Genomic DNA, 23,064 nt, shown 5'->3' with positions numbered 1-23,064 from the left:
AAGTTATGGTGAAAAAACTTACTATGTTTTCCTGGCTTAGATTCCTGAGCTCTCCTGTGGATCAGAATTTCATATTCAACAAGCCAAAATCCACTGATGCTCTGATTTCTTCTGCTTCCTTTATTATTCTTAGGGAGGGGTTCTTTAAAATACTTTACCTTCATTTCCCCTTGTTATAATATTATGAACACATGCTAGCGTTATCCTACAGATGTTCCATTTAAGAAAAGGGTGTTGGATATTCCATTGTTCCTATGTTTACATATGATTAACTTGCCTCATTCTTTATCTCAAAATGGTTTCCATTGACTAAATTCCTATGGTCTTCTTTTCTCACCTAGCTTGTCCTGGGTTCTAGCCCATTTTACCATTTGGACACCATAACCAAGTAAACCACTCAGATTGGAGCAGGATACTGTGTGTCTGAAACCGATGAATTAGGTTGCCTATCCTACTAGCTATAAGTACTTTATTTTAGGGCTTAGTTGACCCAAATCTTTTTGTAGGAGTATACCTGCTTGGGTGAATTCACCTTCTACCTTTCGTATCTTCCTTTAAAATGTAAATGTCCCTATAAGGGGATAATATTAAATAGCATCTTATAAGATTATTTCTTAGTCATCCAAGAACAATATGGGACTACGGGAGGTGAATGGTATTCTTAAGAGAAAGAAAATTAACTATAGATAGTCATGTAATGTAGTCAACTAGTGTAAAACTTCAAAGTATGTCAAGAAAAACTCAAATCATATTAAGCTCATTCTCTCTCTCTCTCTCTCTTTTTTTTAACAGTTACTATAATGATAGATCAGGGAAATTCCATAGAAATAATATAGCTCTATTTTAGCAAATAATTTCACTAAGTCTTTTATGCTATCTCTATAAAATAAGATAGAGAGATGAGAACTAATTCTTTGTATAGTGAGTTAAATTCAGACAAAGATTATATACAAAGAGCAGTCATTACTATACCAATATCAAATTGGAAGATTGTCTCTAGTGAAATACCCAGGCACTTATGAGTAGGTCCCATAATGATCAATATGTTTGTTAGTAGACCAAAGGTTTCAATCACCTAATCAACAGTCCCAAGTAGGTCTGAGTAATGAGTAACATTAATATGTAATAAGAAATATTGAAAAATATATTTAAATGCAGTAAAACATAAATAATGTTAACCATATAGTTTTCTGAATCAAAATGTAAGGATCCTGTAAGGCTCCACATGTATGGTTTAGTGGTAAGCTTTTCTATTCGAGTTTGACACTACTGACTTAGATGAAAGCATATAGGCAAGCTTGTAAAATTTATAGTTAACACAAAGCTTAAAAAGATGGCTCAAAGGCCATTGCACATAGAGAGAAATTATTCTTCAACATATCTGACAAGTAGTTGTCTAGTCTTTAAGATCTCAACTGGGATGTAGAACCTCCCCATGAAACCCATTCTGCATTTGGATAACTCTGTCAGCAAGTTTTTGCTTTTATCATACCTAAATGGGCCTCCTTGGAATTTTCACCCTGTGTTCCTATTTCTCTCCTCTGAGACCAACGGGAACAAGGTTAATCTTTTCTATGTGAGAGCCTTAACATATTCTCTACCTTCACTCTCCCTTCCCCCAACCCTGCAAAAAAAAAAAAATACAACTTTTTTTCTCCAGCCTAAACATCTACACACTTCTTTCAACAGAAGTTCATATGGGATTATCTCAAGTCCCTTCTCCATGGTGGCCTTCCTTTAAATATTCATCAGCAGTGACAAAGTCTAATGATGTTGAATGACTCAAATCAAAATCTAAAAAATCTCAATGGACTAGAACAATGAGCTGAATCTAATAAGATGAAAATTAATAAAAAATAAATGTATAATATTATATTTAGGATAAAAAATCAAATGCAAAAGTACAGAATCAGGAAAGTATGACTAGGCAAGAGCTTATGTGGGAAGAAAAGTTATTAATATAAGGCAATAGTATAGTGAGGCAATGTGGATGCCGTCTTAGTCTGTCATCAAGTGGGAATTATATTTGGAGAGGTTGATATTCTTTCTGAGACCACATCTGAAGGACTGTGATTAGTTTTAGTTGCTAAATTTGAGAAAAGAGATTGAGAATGGAGTGTGTCCAAAGCAACCAGGGTGGTAAGAGAATTGAAGACCATGTCATAGGAAGACCAGTGGAAAGAACTGGAGAAGGGAAGACCTGAGGTCAGGGAGCCGCATGATAACTTTTCTTCTTCTCTTTAAAGATTTAACATTTAAAGGCTAATGATTTGTTCCACTTGACCCCAAACAGCACAACAAGGAGTAATGGGTAGTAGTAGTACCACTTATTTTATATTAGTGTAGGGAAAAACTTTCCAATAACTAGAGATGTTGAAAGGGAAAAGGGTTGTCTCAAGAGACAGTAGATTTTTCCTCACTAAGGTCTTCCCAATGATTACATTCCATGTGGGGGATTTCAATTCAGGTAAAGGACTGAACAGTCTCTAAGGTTCTTTCCAACTAATACTAGTCCAACTACAGGACTTGTTATTAATGCACATATTTTAACTCCAGAAAATTCCACTCTCTGTGGCACAGAGATATTTATTTTGTGATAACTCTGGTTGCATATTATAGCAAAGATTCAGTTTCTTTTAAACACTAAGGGCCCGGGAGAGATAGGGAGGGGTTCTCAGACTTTGACTGGAGTATACAAATGCCTTGTTCCTTCTTACTCTGGTTACTAGAAACCCTGAAAAGGAAAGTAAATGAGGGAACTAAATTGTTAGGATTCAGAATTTCATTTTCAGTCAGCCTCCAAAAGGAGTGGCCAAACCTAGCAGAGATCTCTCAATATCCTTCCACCTGAGAAACATAGCGAATACAATTAGTACTATGGCAAAACTACTTTTTCTCTGTTATGTCGGATGAAGGTGGAAGCAGCTGGCGGGAAAAGCAAGGAATAAAAGCTGAAGGGATCTGCATCACATTCCCACACTGTTGCCAAGCAGCAAGAGCTGGGCCCTCTGACCACTGGTATTACTGGGTGATCTATTTACAAACGAGAGTTCTTTGCAATGCAGGGTTACTGTAATTTCCATTATAGAGCCTGACAGAAAGTACACACTTTGAAAGAATGGCCACAAGGGACCCAAGTTATGTTAAGAATGCCAACTTTTTTTTTTTTAATGTCCACATGAAGTTCCTCAATGTCACTCCAGCTCCCCTAAGGAACATAGTAATAAATCGCTTTATAAAGCTGATGGAATGTTCAGACCTAGAGGGAATGGTAATGTCTGGTTAGCTTGCCACTATTTTGCAGGACCATCTTGGGTTTTTGAAATTTGTAATTTCTATAATATTTTAAAGGATTTCAGCTTTTTCCTATAACGTGAAAAGTTGGGCTTGCTTTTCCTCTCAATAAAATAAAAATCAAAATGGCTTATTATACTCTATACTTGTACAATTAGACCACAGCATGTGGGAATAAGGTCTGGCTAGAGGCTAATTGTCTGCAGCTTTGCTCTAAGCTACATTTTTTTCTCTCTTGTTCCTTTGTGCTCCCTTTCCCATCCTTTCCCTCTCCTTTCTCTGTCCTTTTTTTTTTCACATGCCATCTTTCTCCTTTTCTGTCTCCTTCATTCTGTCTCCCTCTTTCCTCTCTTCTGCCACCATGGCTCCCTTTTCCCTTCAATTATTCTCCCCCTCTTCTTCCTTTCACTATTCTTTCCCTTGCTCTTTTGCTCTTTGCCTTCCCTTCACTTTTCTCTGTAGTTTTCCATATCTGTCTTCTTTTTCTTTTCCTTCTCTTCTAATGTTCTTTACTTTGCCTCTCTCTCTCTCTCTCTCTCTCTCTCTCTCTCTCTCTCTCTCTCTCTCTCTCTCTCTCTCTCTCTCTCTCTCTCTCCTCTCCCTCTCTGGTCACTTCAGGAAGCTATTTGCCTTCAATTCAGGCATTCTCAGTTAATTTCATCAATGTGTAGACCCTTAGCTTCAGATCCTTATCTTGAATTTTGTTTTATTTGCCCCAATATTGCTGTTTCATTCTTGGGGGCCTTGGTCTGTGATGTTGGAGGGTGGGTATACAGGAGTTGGAGGCAGGGTGTAAGATGAGATGGTAACAAAGATTAAAGTAATTTGTTTTCTATTCATCCTAAGAAAGGAAAGAAACTTGAGTAGGGCAAATGAAATAGCCTTCCAAGTATGAAAGTAAAGGCTTAGAAAATAATTATGTAACAAGAAGAGAGCTCAAAGAAATAAAAATTTATGCATATCATTCAATACAAAGTTTCTTTCCTCCAGTTTATCTTATACATTTAACCTTAACAAGAGAATATCTCATATGTATTGGTGACTGAAAAAGAGTTTTTTTCTTATTTAGAAAAATGCTGGTTCCTTATCATATATATATATATATATATATATATATATATATATATATATATATATATATATATATATATATATATATATATATATATATATATAAAACATAGTATTTTCCTTGTTGTCTTCTCTATTAGGATGTTAGCTCATTGAGGTCAGGGACCACATTTTTGCCTTTCTTTGTACTCCCAGTACCTATTACAGTGCCTGGGGTATACCTTAATTTGGTGATTGACAAATTGACTGACTAGCATTAGTAGTTAGGAAGACAAGTACAAGACCCAACTCTAACACTTCCTAGCTACATGATCAAAGGCAACTCACTTAATCTTTTTGTACCTCCAACATTTCCCTAAATTTTATTATATTGCTAAGGAGTATGATATATCATAGACTATTGAGGGGAGGGATCCCACACTGTAAAATAGAGGTGCCAAACAGGCAACCTTCTCAGGCATTATATTACTCCTACTATAGCCCAAACTAGATAAAAATATTATTTTGGATAAAAACAAATAGTTATGACTATCCAAGTTCTTTTAACAACTCCAAGTTTATCCCTGAAACAAAGAGTCATTTTAAATGTCATTATTCTTCCAGTGTCTTTGCATGATTTTAAGTCACAGGACACTATAGTCTCTGAAAAACTATAGAGGAGTACTGCCCAAAGACAATAGAGAAGTACTCAAGACTGAGCAATTCACAGCATGTTCCAAACAAAGAACTACAAAGCAGATACAGAAGAAGGACACTGTCTAGGAAATGGATGAGGAAAAATAAAAAGATCAACTATTCAGTTGCCAAAAAGTGAGGGACAACCATATGACTTCCCATGTTCCCCATTGGTATTACAATGTCAAGAGAAAGTAAGAAACCCCAGCAAACTTATGGAAACCACTGGATGATACATTAGATTCTTCTAGCATTCTGTATGCTGGAAAGGATCTCAGGAAAGGTAAGTAGTGGACTCAGACATGGAAAATGAGAATTAGTTGGTAATCTGATAATCTGACCAGTTCTGAAGCAGAGTAGAATGCACTCAATAGGTTGCTTTAAATAGATGCTATCTATCAAGACATGAACAAGAAAGAGTAGAATAAGCTAGAGAGACAAGGCTGGCTTGCTATTTGTATCATTAGCAGAAATGACCAACCTGACAAGATCATAGATGTGTTTTGCACCTGGAAATTGATGTTATACATTTTCCCCTAAAAAAAATGTAAGTCTACTGGAAAGCTAGGCCTAGTATTTAATATAGGACATCACCACTACCATTTGACTTGATCCTTTCTAGTATAAGAGAAAATAAGGCTGATTAAGGCACTCTGGTAGTGAAGTGCTCTAGCTTAGATGGATTAATAGGAGAGCTGCTGGCTATTAGAGCAGGAGGAAAAGGTTATTTTCTAAATTATACCCTGATGGCCTGAACAAGTTCATTCACATCACATCACTTACTACCTAAGTGCAATTCATTCATATTATTTGCCAAAGGGGTCAAGTCTTCTCAATGAGTGTGGGAGTCAAAGAGATTTCTGTCCCATGAAACCTCTCCATCCATACTGAAGAATTTGACTTTTTGTCTTCAAATAGGGATATCAAAACTTCTCCAAGATGACTCCTCAAAATTTCACATGGTCGTTTAGTTTTCTGAAGAAGCCTGAAGTTTCTTTTCTTTATAGAACATAGACAAGAGTGTCTAAGGACATTAATTTTGCTTTTAAAACTGTCTATAAACTGAAACACATTGTGATATGTAAAGTTGGTCCTTTTCTAATGAGCTATAAGCTTGAAGGAGATTAGGGACGGTAAATAAACTTGATTGTAGGAGGTTTCATTACTTTCTCCCAACTTCACATTTGAAAAAAAGTGTTTTTAGGACCATTTTTCAAACCAGCCCCTCTGACTTTGCCCTCTTTCCAGAGGTGCCTGACCTGGCAGTAAAACTCCTGTGGGATTTCCATGCCTGTGAATGAAGCATTGAGACCACAGCAACCAGGGTTGCTTGCTTTGTTGAGTGTCTGCTTTGCTTTCACTGTATAAATCATCCCTGAACCAACCCCAGTGTCGTTTACAATTGTGTTGTTCACTCACAGTCAACCCAAGAGCCCCAAGAAGGGAATTCTAGCAGTAGGAAGAAGCTGTGAATGCAGGTGGCAAAGAGTTTTCTTTTTTCAAAGACAAAACAAATACCCAAACTACACTGTTTGTGGCAGAACTCTTTTTGGCAAGGATGGAAGAGGGTTAGCTCATGTCATTAGGGGAAGTGACAAGTTTTTTCCATAATATGTGTCTAACTAATGGCTTAGTCACCTTACAAATCTCTAGGCCCAAAGATAAAAGCATTTTTTTAAAACTTCAGAGGCACAATTAAGTATCAACTGTCCCAGAAAGTTTTTTTTTCTTTTTAAAAGTATATTCCACCTTCCTCCCCTTCTCCCTATCACTTCTCCCCAGAAAATTAGCTGTATGGAGTTGAAAACTTAAACACCGATGTTTGGCTCAAAGCCAATTTTTTTCCCCCAAATGATTTCAAAGAAGGGGTTTTGAACAGCTGAAAGTAACAGGCTCTTTAACTCGGGTGGCTCTAGTGTTAGCTGGGGCTGCTGTAATATGAACAGTCCCCAATAATGCCTTTGAAACAGTCATTAGTCTCCAGCATCATTTTGCAGCTCTGAAAGCTAAGTTATGTGGAAGGAAAGGGGGGGGGGGGGAGGTGTGGAAATCAAAGGGGGATTACACGCATAGAATGACAGCACAAAGAAACAGGAAATTCCTCCAAAATGCTTTCCACTCCTGAAATTCGGCTTTCAAAGTCATTCTGATTGAGTTGGCTTCAAATAGTCATTATTTGCTCTCGAATTAGGCGGGCATTATCAGTGTGCTTCAGTGACAGATTGCTGGATAGCTCTTTCGTCCTCTCTACAAAGACCGCTCAGCCTCCGCCTCCTCCCGTCCCCCCCCCCCCCCCAAAAAAAAGAGTGCCGTCCAAATTATTAGTTTCCTTGTTATTGTATCCATACCATTCAGTGATCCCAAAACCCTCCCACCAGGAGAGGAAAGGCTAAGTTTCCCCCCAGCTGGAGCTGAAGTTTTAGACAGTGGCCCTCTTATGTGTTGTCTCAGCCTTTGAGGGGGCACAGTGTGGTCAGCATGGGATTCTGATAACAAAGGGTTAGGAAAGGGAGAGGAGGTGGGGGTGTGTGGGGGGAATGAGCTGAGAGATCAGTAGAAGCAGCATCAGCTCCGAAGGGCTTCAACCTGCCCAGACGGAACTGGAACCCAAAGGTTAAGCATTGGCAGGCTGAGGCTTGCATTTCCATGCTGCCTGTCACGGGAGGCTGGCAGGTTGGAGCAACTGCATGCTGAGTGGGGCTGAAGGCTAAGAGTGCAGCCAGGGAGAAGGCAGAAATGAGAGCTCGGGCTCCGGTGCCCTGAGCTGGAGGGGAGAGACCACAAGCACACTGAGACTGCACTGAAACTGGAGGACTCTGATGGGCTGTTCCGTGAGTCTGGCCTGTTTGGAGGATGAGTTATGTACGATACCTTTGGATCAGCCCACCATGAAAGCAGATGAAAAGGTCATCATGATCCAGGTAGGGCTGTGTGTGTGTGTGTGTGTGTGTGTGTGTGTGTGTAGGGATAGTTAAAGCAAGAAAATAATCTAAATATAAATTAAGAAACAAGGATAGCTGCAGGGTGAAGATCTCTCTGGATTACAACTAGGAGGCACCATCTAAGACCTCGACTTAGCCTTCAGATATTAATCTTTTTAAGGAGGATTTTCACAGTTTGCATGTGAGAAGAAGATTTTACAATTATAGGAAGTTGTACAATTATTGGTATTTCTTTTTAACTGACTAACTTTGTAACTGAACTGACTGAAAGCAAAAAGCCATGAGGCTATAATTAAGCTCTTACACAAGCAGTAGGTATTTGGGAGTGAGCATGAGGAGAAAATTATTTTTATAGTTGATAGTCCCAGTGATGCTATGACCGTCATGATGGATTTTCAAGTAGTGATGGGTAAAGTGTCCAAGGTCACAAAAGAATGGTGTTTATGAAAGGACCTCTTGAGTAGCTTATGGGACTGACTACATCCATCTCTAGAAATACAATTCCAAACCTTCCAAGCACAAGGGTCAAGAGAAATAAATGCATAATGGGTTGGCCTCTGTCCAGTTTTCTTCTTGCACAGCAGAGAGCTACAGACAGGGGATGTGGAAAGACTCCTGAATATAACAGGGAATGATCAAGAAGAGTTATTTCACCATCCCCCCCCCCCATTCTGGCCCTTCTAAAAATGTTTGAGTTGGCTTAAAGAAACTTTAGCAGCTCTTCTCAATTCTGGGGAACTGCTCACAATGCATTCTTTGCACAAATAAGACTGGAAACTACTTTGAGCTGGAGAAGAAAGCATCCTTCTAATGGAATTATGTTTTCATTTTAAAGTTATTTTGTGTCACACAAACAAGTAGACAGCTCAAAATTTATTCCTATTTACCTAGTAGTGGATTGCTGTGCCTAACTTCTATTTCTCTCTCTCTCTCTCTCTCTCTCTCTCTCTCTCTCTCTCTCTCTCTCTCTCTCTCTCTCTCTCCCTCTCATTCTCTCTCTCTCTCTCTCTCTCTCTCTCTCTCTCTCTCTCTCTCTCTCTCTCTCTCTCTCTTCTTCCTCCTCCTCCCCTACAAAATTAGATATTATCTAATTTCTTTTTATTCTTTCGTAATTTTAATATTAATGGCATTAGGATTAAGTATATATGGTATAATAAACACAAATCTTAAGGAAATAGCTGTTTAGTATACTTCTTGCTTACTCCTGGTACTTCATATATTTAGGGACACTAGAAGAATGCAAGCTCCTTGAGGGAAGGAATTATTTTCATTTTTTTTCATTGTATCTTCATTGTCTAGCACACCATCTAACACATTGAAGGCATATAATGAATATTGGTTGAATTAACTAAATTTTTAGAAGCAGTAGAGACTATAGAACTTAGCTGTGATTGTCTCAATATTTCTACTTCTGGAGAAGTTCAAAGGAAATGATTTTACTTGCCTTTTTCAACAAGAAAAAAATAATTTACATAAAAGCAGAAATTAATAATCATCTAAGAGAACAGATAATGAACAATATCTTCTTTCTTTTGACAGAGAAGTGGGAATTTATGAGCTCAAAATGTCCAATCAGGCATGCTCACTGTATTAGTTGTTTTGTCTTAACTCTTCTTCATTGCAAATAGGGGATTATTTGACAGTAGGATAGAGGTATATTTAGGAATGACAGCTATATAGAAACAAATACAGCTTTTTCTTCAAGCAAGGGGAAAGTGATTAGGCTAGAATAGTCTATTGATTTGAGATTTTGTGGGAAAACAGGCACACTGGTACATTTAATGAAGCTATGAATTGGTTTCACCATTCTGGAATAGTTTAGAATTATGCTAAAATTAGTTTGGGATAATATCAAGATTAATTCATCAATTCAGTGATTAATATGTTCAAACTCTTTAATCCAAAAATCTCACTGCTAGGTAGATACCCCAAGGAGGTAAAAAATAGACAAAAGTTCTCATAAAGCCAAGATACTTATATCAACACTTTTGGTAGTAGCAAAGAATAGGAAACAAAGTGATGCTGTCACTTGGGGAATAGCTAAGCAAATGGTGGTACATAACATAAAAAAAAAACTTCAGGACATCTTACTTTGTCATCACTAAAAGGTCCAGTGATGATATAAAAGATAAGGCACAGTAATGATCTGGAAGTAATCCAGAGACAGCTATTAAAAAGGCTTTTTTCACTATGGCAGAAGCAAGTATATAGAAATAATGTCCTCCTAATTCAAGAGAAGATTCAGATACACTAGTGAATTCCTTCTCCTAATTCCCAACTAGTTGCCTCCAAGAAAACCCAACTCATATCCGTCTTCTCAATTAGTATTCTTCATGTTAAAAATTCCTAGTCTGTTCTCAGAAATCCAAACAAATCTTTCTAGAGCTTTGATTAAAAGACACTTCTCTTGGAGGGAATGTGGGGTGAGTGTAAAATTCAGTTTAATAAGTATCTGAAGCTGCAAAAGTGTCAAAACAGTACCAGAAATGATGCTCTGACAATAGTTTTGAACTATCAAGCAACAGACAGAATCAGAGAAGCCAGTAAAGCTTTCTACTCTAGCTTTGTATATTAGTGTGCTTTGGATAAGCAGGAAACTATCAAAGAAATAGACAACCTTTGATGGCCCAACTTGTCTGAGGGTCTAAAACTTGTCCTTGCTTTGTCATGCTCAGTATTATTAGTCAGTCTGAAGTGATGATTTCATGGCATCTTTTTCTTTTCCTAAAAAATAATTTTTCCAGTTATAGATAAGCAAGTAGCAGAATAATGTTGAGATTGGAACTATCATCTTAGTTTCATTGATCTTTTAATTCATAAACTTGATCTACCCACATCTTCTTTCAAACAAGTCAAATGATATGAATTAAATACGCCATAGTGACTTTTACTCTGCTCCTCCCACTTGTCTCCATCCCTGAAGGTTATAATGAGTCCAGTTCTGATTATAATAAATTACATTTATATTGTCCTTAATGATTCACAAAGAACTTTACATATTTTACAAATACAAATCAGATAAAATGAGCATTTATTAAATACCATGGTGTGTAGAGCACCAGTTCTAGATGTTGGGAAAATACAAAGTTTAGATAAGGCTTCCTCCCTGACCTCAAGTAACTGGTAGTCTAATTAAAGGGACAGGTTACAAATATCTAAAGCAATTATATTCAATATTAAGTGTGCATATTAATGAGTAACACAATAAGATGTTATGAGAGGTGAGAAGCATTGTGACACTATTAAACATCTCTTTCTCTTTAATATTCTCTTTATTAAAGAGAATAGGTTTTTGTGACACTGATCTCTCCTGGTTCTCCTCCTAATTATCTCACTATTAAAAAATCTTTTTTGCTATATTTCCATCCATTTCATTCCCAATAATCATAGATATCATCCAATAATCTGCCCCAGACCTTCTTCTCTTCTCTCTTTATAGTATTTCACTTAATGATCTCATCAGTTGCCCTGGATATAATCATTACCTCTATGCTGAAGATTCTTAGAGCTACTTGTCCAGCTCTAACATTTCTTTTGAACTCCAGTCTCCCTTCTCTGATAGCTATTTAACTATTTTGGACTTAATGTCCCATAGTCATCTTATACTCTAATTCATATTTTTCCTCATAGCCCTTCCCCATCCTTCTAATTTTCCTCTGATTATAGAGTTCCATCCTCCTCCCAGTCTCCTAGGTTCTCAACCCATGTGTCATGCTTCCTTCCTCTTTCACCCCACATGTCCAATCAATGGTCATAATATCATTTCTACATTCATAATATCTTGTGTGTATGTATATATACATATATATGTGTATCTATATATCTATATCTATCTATCTATATATATAGAGAGAGATATCTATCTATCTATCTATCTATCTATCTATACATACATATATATATATATATATATATATATATATATATATATATATAATCCCTATTCTCCTCTGGCACTGTGCAGGTCTTTATAACTTCATGCCAAAATAATTGTAATAGTCTACTGATTGATCTTCCTCCTCAAATTTCTTCCCATTCCAAAATACTTTTTGTTTTTATATAAAACTTATCTTCATAAAATGCTGGTCTGATCATTTAACAAACTCCATTAGCTCCCTATGAACTCTAGGATCCTTTGACTGGTATTAAAGCCCTTTATAACTTGGTCCTTCTCACCTTTTTTGTCTTCTTATACATTATTACCCTCCATATACCTCTAAATTCATTAACACTGGCCTCTTTGCTATTCCTTGAATAAGATATTCCATCTCTAACTTCTGGTATCTTTATTGAATGCCCCTCCATCCCCACCCCATGCCCTCCTCATCTCAGCTTCTGCTTTCCTGACTTCCTTCAAGTCTCAAACTTTCACAATCCTCCTTAATCTGAATGTCTTTTCTTTAAAATTATACTGTATTTGTCTTGTATATATTTTATTTTTATATAATTGTTTGCATATTCTCTCCCCCATTAGACAATCTCCTTGAAATTTATAGCTGTTTTTGTTTAACTTTGTTTTGTATTCCCAGTTTAACATAATACCAAATGCTTATTCACTGATAGGTTGACTGAGATATCTGAAGAAAGAAGATGGCTATCAAATGAGGAATTAGAGAATAGTTCTTGAAGAAAATGTTATTTTAATTCAATTGGACAGTTAGATATTTAAAAAGAAGGGAGGGAGGATGTCAGATATAGGAAATAGTCTGAACTAAGGCACTGGAGTTATGTATTAAAATTCATTTCATATTTGCAAAAAGTTGAACAGTTTTTCTGAAGCTTCACAAGAGTGGAAGGGGAATAATATAAATTAAGATTGAGAAGCTAGAGTTGCATTAAATTATAGAAGATACTGAATGCCAGGCAAATTAATCTGAACTTACTCAAAAGGGATAAAGAAAATCACTTGTGGTTTTGGAGTAATGACAATGCATCTAGATCTATGCATAATAAATATTATTCTGACAGTGGAATAAAGGTGGACTGGAGATAGGAGAGAGTAGATGGGAAGCCAATCAGGAAGGTAATAATTGCTAATTTGGGGGCCTATATTCAAGTGGTGACAATAAGAACAGAATGGGTAGTCTGGATTGATAGATAGTTTGGAAATGGAATCAATCACATATCTGATTAGATATATAAAGCATTAGAAAATAAAAAAGTCACAGATAACTCCAAGTTTTTTATAAACTGATTTTTATTAGACTGGTTAATTTCTAAGAATTATGTCCATTTATGATGGCAGCCAGTGGTGTGCTAGTAATTTCTTTTCTGGAAATCTCGTTGTTTAAAAAATGTACCCACCACACTTTTAACTTTAATCTGAATTATTAACACATTTCCCATCACTTTTTAAAGTCCAGATGGTGAACAAAACAGTAAATCAAACCTTGATTTGTGGCTTCATTATAAATAAATGCTTATTCTGAAAATTTTATAATTAAATTTCTGGACCTATTGAGTTTGAAATGCTGGTAGAATATCCACATGGAAATATCATCTGGGCAGTGGAGAAAGGGATGCCCAAAAGAATGGTCAGGATTGCAGGGTGACCAAAACAGAGTACATAGAGAGAAGAAAAGAAGACCAAGTTCTGACTCTAGGTTACCATATATATTAAGAGTTCATAATGTAAATATAGAGCTGGAGAGGATCTAACTATAGTTTACTTTCCTAAATATTCAAATGAGAAAACTGAGGCATAGAGAGGTTATATGTCCAAGTGATTTACCTAAGATTACAAAGTCAGGAGTCATAGGCAGAATGAAAAATCAGTGAAGGAAACATGGATAGATGCTCAGAAATGTTGGAAAACCAAGAAAGCAAAGTATCTCTGAAGGTCAGGAAAGAGAATGTTATCTATAGAAAGGATAGATAGTAGTTTCAAAAACTGTAAAGAAATCAAAGAGATTGGAGACTAAAAAAACATTTAATTTGAGTTAATTGAGTTCATTAAGATAACAGTTTTAGTAAAGTAGTGGAGAGGAAGATGGTAAATGGCAGAAGCTTGGCTGAGGGAATGAAGAAAAGTTTTTTCAACAGGTGTGTGCTGCGGCCAGCTTCAACTGGCTGGAGAGAAACAATTGTTAAATTTTCAGAATAAGCATTTATATTGCAGAAATTGGCAAATGCTACAAATCAGGGATTGATTTAAACTTAAGAAAATGATGAAAAATGGTAATAATAATGATAAAACTTAAATGTGCCCCATATATATTTTGTTTTGTCTGAGAGCCTGTTTTAAACATATCAGCATATTCCTGGATATAGATGAATCTTCCAAGTGAAAGGGAGAAAAGAAATGTGTGAAAATAAGTAGGTGACTGGAATAAAAACTTCTTATAGGTATCTGAAAAGGTTTGCTAAACTACAGCTTTGTCCTGGAAGAGATAGAAAAAAATAAAATTTATTTTCTTTTAATTTTGGGGATAAAACAAGTATTTCCATAATATAATATAATATAATAAAAATGATTATACATGAAACTGCAAATCTATTATGTACAACTTGCTATTCTTTTTTAATGACCATGTAAATTTCTTTTTTCCCTTCATTTCCTTTTTCTCTTCCTTCCTCTTCACCATAGTAATTTTAATTGTCTCTATCTCTATCCTTGTATAAGCCTAATGACTATTTAGCTCTAAAGAGAAAAAAAATTGATTTCCTTGCAAAAACTTTAGCAAATTCACTCAACACTATGTTTTTCTCTTGTAATTTTTTCTCCAAAAATTTAATTTTTGATCATTTAATTTTGGTTATTTTCTGCTTCCTGACCATGTAAGAATGATCTTAAGTAGAAAGAAATGCAAATATGTCTATTTTGCTAGATAGATTTGCAAATATTTAGAGTTGGAAAGGACCTTAAAAGTCATCTAGTCACTCTATTTTATGGATGAAAAAAATGAGATGCATAGAGGTTATAGGATTCGCAAAAGATCACAGATTTACTTTAGTGCCAGAGCTAAGCTTTCAAACCATTCCTCTAATGCCAGTCACAAGGCACCACAGTATGTAAGACATTACTCTGTGGAGTAGGGATGCAAAAACAAAAAGAAAATGCAATTCCTGCACTTAAAGAGGTTATGCCTTATGTAGATATTGTTAAATTCAGCTACACATAAATAGCCACAATATAGTTAGCAAGCAAGCAATCAACTAACATTTATTAAGCATCTACTATGTGCCAGGCATTGTGCTAAATATTTAGGAAACAAAAAAATGTTAAAAGACAGTCACTCCTCTGAAGGAGCTCACAATCAATTGAAAGAGATAACACAAAAACAGCTATGTAGGACAGTGTACCCTAGAAGCAAAGCTGCAGTTTAGCAAAGAGTTAAAAGTCAAGAAATAGATTAGAAAAATGAATAAATGGGAAAATGGTCATAAAAAATTACTGTGGTGAAAAGAAAGATCAAAGCACACACTCAGAAGATAACCAAGTCAAGGATTCTATATCCAAAACCTTCAAAAATATGTAAATTGGTTTCAGGCCATGGAAGGACTTAAAATGGATTCTGAAAATCAAGTAAGAGAGACCTGGAAAATTGGGAAGAGAAATGAAAGTGTTGCAGAAAATTATGAAAAAAAGTCAACTTATTGGTAAAGGAGATACACACACAAATACTAAAGAAATCTTAAAAAACCAGATTAGGTCAAATGGTAAAAGAGATACAAAAATTGAGAAGAAAAATGCACTGAAAAACACAATTGGTCAAATATAAAAAGAGGCGCAAAAATTTACTGAAGCAAAGAACTCATTAAAAAATACTATTGGCCAAATGGGAAAGAAGATACAAAAGCTCACTGAAAAATATAATTCTTTGAAAATTAAAATTGTACAAGTGGAAACTAATGACTTTTTGAGAAATCAAGAAACAATAAAACAAAACCATAACATATGAAAAAGAAGATAATATAAAATATTCATTAGAAAGATAACTGACCTTGGAAAATAGATCCAGGAGAGATAATTTTAAAAAAATTTATCTGAAAGCCTTGATTTAGAAAAAAAGAGAGAGAAAGAGCTTGCAAGAAATTATCAAGGAAAACTGTCCTGATATTATAGAACCAGGAGATAAAATAGAAATTGAAAGAATCCACTGTTTACCTCCTGAAAGAGATCCCAAAATAAAAACTTCAAGGAATATTATGGCCAAATTACAGACCTCTCAAGTCAAGGAGAACAGAAAACAATTCAAGAATCATGGAACTATAGCCAGGATAACAGAAGATGCAGCATCTTTTACATTAAAGGATCAGAGGGCTTTTAATATGATAATATTATGTAATATGAAAGGAGCTAGGATTAAAACCAAGAATCACCTACAAAATTGAGCAAAAAAAAATTAGCAAAATTGAGTCTAATCTTTCAAGATGAGAAAATGGATATTCAATGAAATAGAGGACTTTCAAGTAATCTTGATAAAAAGACCAGAACTGAATATAAAAATTTGACTTTCAAATATAAGACTCAAGAGAATCATAAAGAATCATAAAAAGATAAACAGGAAAGAGAAATCAAAAGGGACTTAATAAGGTTAAACAGTTTAAATTCCTATAGGGGAAGGTGATATTTATAAAAAAAACTTTATAATTATTAGGGCAGAAGGAGTCTATATAGAGGGCACATTTATGTTAAATATGGAGGAATTATATATAAAAAAATAAAATTAAGGAGTGAGAGAGGAATTTACTAGGACAAAGGGAAAGGGGAAGATAGACTAGGACAACTTATTTTATATAAAAGAGGCAAGAAAAAAGCTTTTACAGTGGAGGGAAAAATGGAGGAGTGAAATGTAATATTTTGTTTGGTTTTCTGGAGGTCTTGGGACCAGCCTTCATTTCAACAAAGTAATCACCATGAGAATAGCCAGGGATGAAGTCCAAAAATCTTTATTGTCTCCTTCACAGTCTTGAATCCTTACCTGGGGCCCAGGCTAGCTTTCTGGAGGTCCTCTGGAATGTGTCTTGGTTTCTGTGTGGGAGGCAGGAGGACCACCATGATGGTCTCTATCTTGAAGTCTCCCTGAGTCTGGGAGCTTGAGCTCCAGCCTCCAATCCTCTGTCTTCTCCAAGTATGTTTTGGTCCCTCAAGATGGTGGGAGATGGAATGAATGTTTGAGTCCAAGGACTTGTGTTCCAGCCTCCAGCCACCACAAAGATGGAAGATGGAATGAATGTCTCTAGCTGAGTTTGTCCCAGCTTATATACTCTATTATAATTACATCATCATAGATGTGAATCTTGTAGAACTATATTAAGAACTAAGTACATGTACTGAACTAGAAAACTATTAATCCCCATGCTAAACTAGATAACCATTCTCTTTTCCATTCCAGTGAGTTAACACCTTGTAAGAATTTCTCCAGAACTTTGGCCCATTACAATGAATGAACTATACTTTTATCACAATTGGTTCAAAGAGGGAATAATAAAAACCTTGAATTAAGTTTAGAAATCTACCTTACCCTACAGAAAAGTAGAATGGGAAGGGAAAAAGAGAAGGGAGGGATAATAGAAAGGAGAAGAGATTGAGAGAGGCAATGTAGCAACCAGGTTAGCAACCTGGATACCCCGGACACCCCAGAATCAGCCGGAGTCAGGATAAGCAAAAGTCTTTATTCTTGGTCTTTAGGGGTAGAAGTGAAGAGAGTGGTCGCATAGGATCTCTGCAACCTCATCTCCTCATCTCTCTTTCAGAAGTGACCCTGACTAGTCTCACTGCACCTCCTACTCACTCCCACAATTCTCTGTGTACGCCAAACGATTGGGCCAGCAGAGCATAGTGGGAAGGGCCATTTTCCAAGCATATTCTTATATTGTCCAGTAATTAGCCTCAAGTGCTATTGTCCGACCTCAGTGCATTGACTCAAGAGTTTCAGCCCCTTACTTATCAGTACTCAGAAGCAAAACACTTTTGAGGAAGGACAGAGTGAAAAAAGAGAGAGAATATAATAAACAGAGGGGGAAATAGGATGGAGGGGAATATAGTCAAGAACTGTGTAGTAACTGTGAAAACTCTAATTAGTAATTGAAAAACAATTTTTGAAGCAAATTTCTTGATAAAATCCTTGTTTCTCAAACATATAAAGAGTTGAGTCAAATTTATTATTTTTTTAAGAGTCATTCCCCAATTGATAAATGATTAAAGAAAATGATCAAAGTTTTCAAATGATGTAATCAAAGCTATCTCTAGTTATATGAAAAAAATTCTAACTCTTTACTGACTGGAGAAATGCAAATCATAACAATTTTGAAGTACTACCTCATACCATTAGATTAGTTAATAGGAAGAAAAGGAAAATAACATGTGGTGGATAAGATGTGGGAGAAAAATGAGACATTAATTCATTATTGGCAGAATGGTAAACTGAATCTACCATTCTGTGGAACAATTTGAAATTTTGCCCAGAGAGCTATAAAGCCATGAATACACTTTGATCTACTAAGGTACTAAGTTGTATCTCAAAAGAGATTTAAAAAGGAAAAGGAAAAGGAAAAGGACCTTTTCTGGTGGCAATGAATTGGAAATTGAAGAGATGACCAACATTTGAGGCATGGCTAAATAAATTGTTATATATGATTGTGATGTAATATCATTGTGCTATAAAAAATGATGAGTAGGATGCTCTCAGAAAAACCTGAAAAGACTTTATGAGTTGGTGGAAAGTGATATGTACTGTGCACAAAGAAACAGCAATATTGTAAGATTAGCTGTGAATGATTTTGCCATTCCCCTCAATACGATACCAAGACATCGAAGGATAAGATGAAAAATGCTATCCATTCCCAAAGAAAGAACTGATAGTCTGAATACAGATCGAAGCATATTTAAAAAAAACTTTAAAATTATTTTCTTGAATTTTTAAAAATCTGTTTTCTATTTACATAGACATTGTGGCTCTTGTCTATGTGTCTCTTGCACCTAATATTAAAATGGAGATAATTTTGCATGACCCAAAGAGATTAAGTGACTTGCCTATCATCATTTAAATAGGTTGTAATTAGCAAAACCAAGACCAAAATTCCTATCATTTAACCACAAGGTCATCTTTTAGGCCATCTAATCTAGAAGTCTTTAATTTAAAGAATTTTTATATTTTATATATGATAGTAAAGTGAAATCTATGTTCACAGAATAGTGTTTTTAAATGCATACAACAAAATCCACAGGATCACAAGAAAAACTAATTATATTGAAACAAGGTTATTAAAGTTTTTTTTAAAACCCCTTCTTTTGTTCAGTTATTTCAGTCACATACGACTTTTTATGATCCTATATTGGGGTTTTCTTGGCAAAGATGCTATAGTGATTTGCCATTTCCTTCCTGGCTCACCTGACAGATGAGAAAACTGAGGGAAACGGAGTTAGATAACTAAGTCCATAGTCACACAGCTAGTGTCTGAAGCAAGATCTGAACTTAAGAAATAGTCTTTCTAATTCTAGACTCAATGTCTCTATCTACTGAATCACCTAACTACCCCTATCATAATATTAAAAATAATTTTACAGACTTAAGATTAAGAATATTTGCTGTAATCAATTCCTTCATCTTAGAGAGGAGTTAACAAGCATTTATAAAGTATTTACTATGTAATAAGCACTGTGCTATGAGATAAGAAACCATATAAAGAAGATGAGGTTAAATTTGCCTATTGCACAATTAATTTATATTAGAGCCAAGATTTAAACCTAGAATTTTCTTTTGTCAAAGGCTTGCACTTTATTTAGCTTTAACATCCTTCTTGATATGAGGGAAACATTAAAATAAAATGTAGGAATACTTAATTAAATAAAAATACATAAATAAATACATAAATAAAAAACAGAGATGGTATTTTATTTTAAAACTAAAGTCAATATGTGGTCTAAAAGGATCCTTATATATCCAGATTAATGGTCCCTGTTTCTATTTGAGTTTGATACCATTGGTCTGTGCAAAGTTGCCTCTGATTCAAAAATATATACGACCTTCTTTATAGGGTCACCTCTTGTGTTTTTATATTTAACTGGTATCTAACTTTTGGACTAAAATTTTCTTAATGTAAAATTGATTCAAGCAGAACTGGGCAAAATTAACATTGTATAAAAATTACAAGATAAATATTTTCATTTTTGTCTCCTTGCTCAGGAAGCTGAATACCACTTCCCAGACTTGCTAAAAGAGATCTAGCTGATAGACAAATCAATTCTGAAACCTTGAGTCAAAGCCCTATGGTGTGCTCAGAAACTTGACTTGTTTAGAACTTTTAGTCAGGATCCAAGACTCCAGGAAGTACATTCATTTTCAGTAGTGACATTAGGATCCCAGGCTACATAGTCTGTGTCTTTGAGCCCTGAAGGAAGAGGCTGCTGTCCTTGATGCTACAAAAATAAATAAATAAATCTCTGTTTTCTAGTCTTTACATGGTCAAGATGGGAAGTAGGAGATAGGAGGGAGGTCCTGAAAGCTGAATAAACATCAGTGTTTATAATCAGGAAAACAACTTCCTGGTTTGGTATATCCTGCCATCATTGGCATTTCAAATTCTTGGAACCAACTGAGCTTCTCTCCTATGCAGGGTTTTACCTGCATGAGATATACATGTAATGAGCATATTTCCCTGAGCAGCCCTGTCTTTTGATATAATATTGTTGGTACTATTTTTGTCTAAGACATCACTATTAAAATACCTTCTTCAAAATTAAGTAAAATCCACAAAATCCTTTTTTCCTGCTGAGAGCAGCTAGGTAGCACAGAGATTAGAACAACTCTGGACCCGGAGTCAAAAAGACTTGAGTTAATCTGGAGTCAGTAAGTAGTGTATATATCATAGCATATATATATGGAAGGTGAGGTTAAATTTGCTTATTACACAATTAGTATTAAAGCAAAATATAAACCTATATATATGTATGTATGTATATATAGAGATATATAGTATATATATGTATATATATATGTGTGTGTGTGTATATATATATATATATATATATATATATATATATATATATATATATATATAGTAACATAAACATGTAGTCAATAATGACTTGCCTTTGGGAAATTGTAATTCTGTGGGTGCACTGAACTTCTTGCTAAAATAATATGAATGCCAATATTCTCCTTTTTATAGCTTATGTTTGAGAATCATGGACTCCTATGATCTCTAAAGTATCTTGCAGTGGGTAGATGATGCAGTAGAAAATGTGCTAGACCAGGAATGAGGACAAACTGAGTTCAAAATTGATTTCACAGACTTTACTAGCATTATGAGCCTGTGAAAGTCACTTAACCCTGATTTGCCTCAGTTTTACCATCTACCTCCCAGATTTTTGAGGATAAAATGAGATATTTATAAAACACTTTGCGAATCTTTTAAGTATCTTATTGTTATTATTATAATAATTCCCTTATTTAGCACAAAACTACAAATAACTTTATGGACTGAATTGCTCCAAAGAGAAGAACCCATACTTTCCCCCAAAATTCAGCTGCCTCAAACCTGCCTGCAGCTATTAATGGGTATTATTCTTCAGTTTTTTTCTCCATAATTTTCTTCCTTTTAAGGAGTCCTCATTTAAACAATTTCAAATTCCTTGACCCAGCAATGTTACTACTGGGCTTATATCCCAAAGAGATCTTAAAGAAGGGAAAGGGGCCCACATGTGCAAAAATGTTTGTGGCAGCCCTTTTTGTGGTGGCAAGAAACTAGAAACTGAGTAGATGCCCATCGGTTGGAGAACGGCTGAATAAGTTATAGTATATGAAATGTTATGGAATATTATTGTTGTGTAAGAAATGACTAGCAGGATGATTTTAGAGAGGCCTGGAGTGACTTACATGAATTGATGCATAGTGAAATGAATAGAACCAGGAGATCATTAATGGACATGGCTCTCTTCAACAATGCAATGATTCAAGCCAGTTCCAGTTGTTCAGTAATGAAGAGAATCAGCTATACCCAGAGAGAGAGAGAACCAGGGTAAATGAGTGTGGACCACAACATAGCATTTCTACTCTTTCTGTTATTGTTTGCTTGCATTTTTGTTTTCCTTTTTGGATTTTTCTCTTTCTTTCTAGATCCATTTTTTTTGTGCAGCAAAATAACTGTATAAATATGTATACATATATTGGATTTAAAATATACTTTAACATATTTAACATGTATTGGACTTTCTGCCATCTAGGGAAGGGGATGGAGGAAAGGAGGGATAAAGTTGGAACAGAAGGTTTTGCAAGGGTCAGTGTTGAAAAATTACCCAGGCACTAAATTTTATAAATAAAAATAATAATAATAAATATTTTAAAATTGTAAATTTTGCTAAAAAAGTGGCTAAATTGTTCAAAATCTATGAATAAAACCCAGGGAATACTACTCTAAGGCACATAATTCAAGGATGGAAAAGAGAAGAAAAGGTCCAGTACCTACAAAAGATGCACAGCAACTCTTTTTGTGGTATCAGAAAACTGGAAACAAATTGAATTTCTGCTGATTGAGGGTAGCTGAAGAAATGATAGAGAAATATAATGGAAAGTCACTGTGCAATAAGAAATTATGACTAGTAATTCAGAGAAATTTAGGAAGGTGTGCATGAATTGATACATACAATACATATATGATACATATAAAAAGCAAAAGAAAATGATATACTCAATGTTCATAGTAGTGTCAAGGAAAACCTCACTAGAAGACATTCCAATGAATTCAATGTTTGATCTTGATTTTAGAGAACTGCTGTCAACATTTGCCTCCTTCTTTTTGTTAAAGTGAAATTAATCTATAGGTATAGAATGAAGCATGTGTATTAGATATGATCAGTGTATAAGTTCATTTTGCTAATTATACTTTGTTATAAGAGAGGGATTTTTAGAGATAGAATGAGGGAATTATTGGAAAGTAAGAGAAAAAAGAAAAAAAGCATCAGCAAGTTTTTTTTTCACCCAAACACCTCATTTATGGAATGCAGTCTTAATTTAGGGGCAAAATGTTCAGATCATCATGGTTCATGTTTTCTTTTCTTTTCTTTTCTTTTTTTGCAATCTGAATACAATGTGTTTTATTATTATTTCTTGAGATGGGAATTTATTGTTACATATTT

General features: G+C 35.0%; 1 protein-coding gene across 2 annotated transcripts in view; it reads left to right on the top strand.

The window, feature by feature from the left end:
• The first annotated feature begins 7,836 nt into the window (after positions 1-7,836).
• Positions 7,837-23,064, top strand: part of TNS3 (tensin 3) — a 455,488-nt gene continuing 440,260 nt past the window's right edge. For both annotated transcript variants that reach the window (XM_074283576.1, XM_074283574.1), the window contains exon 1: positions 7,837-7,961. In XM_074283576.1, coding sequence (XP_074139677.1) covers positions 7,860-7,961 — 102 coding nt within the window. In that variant the 5' untranslated portion in view covers positions 7,837-7,859. The remainder of the gene's footprint in view (positions 7,962-23,064) is intronic.

Source organism: Sminthopsis crassicaudata, chromosome 1 (genome assembly GCF_048593235.1).
Source record: "Sminthopsis crassicaudata isolate SCR6 chromosome 1, ASM4859323v1, whole genome shotgun sequence".
NCBI classification, from domain to species: Eukaryota; Metazoa; Chordata; class Mammalia; order Dasyuromorphia; family Dasyuridae; genus Sminthopsis; species Sminthopsis crassicaudata.
The sequence above is the reverse complement of the archived record's forward strand: the minus strand, read 5'-3'. Positions and strand labels throughout refer to the sequence as shown.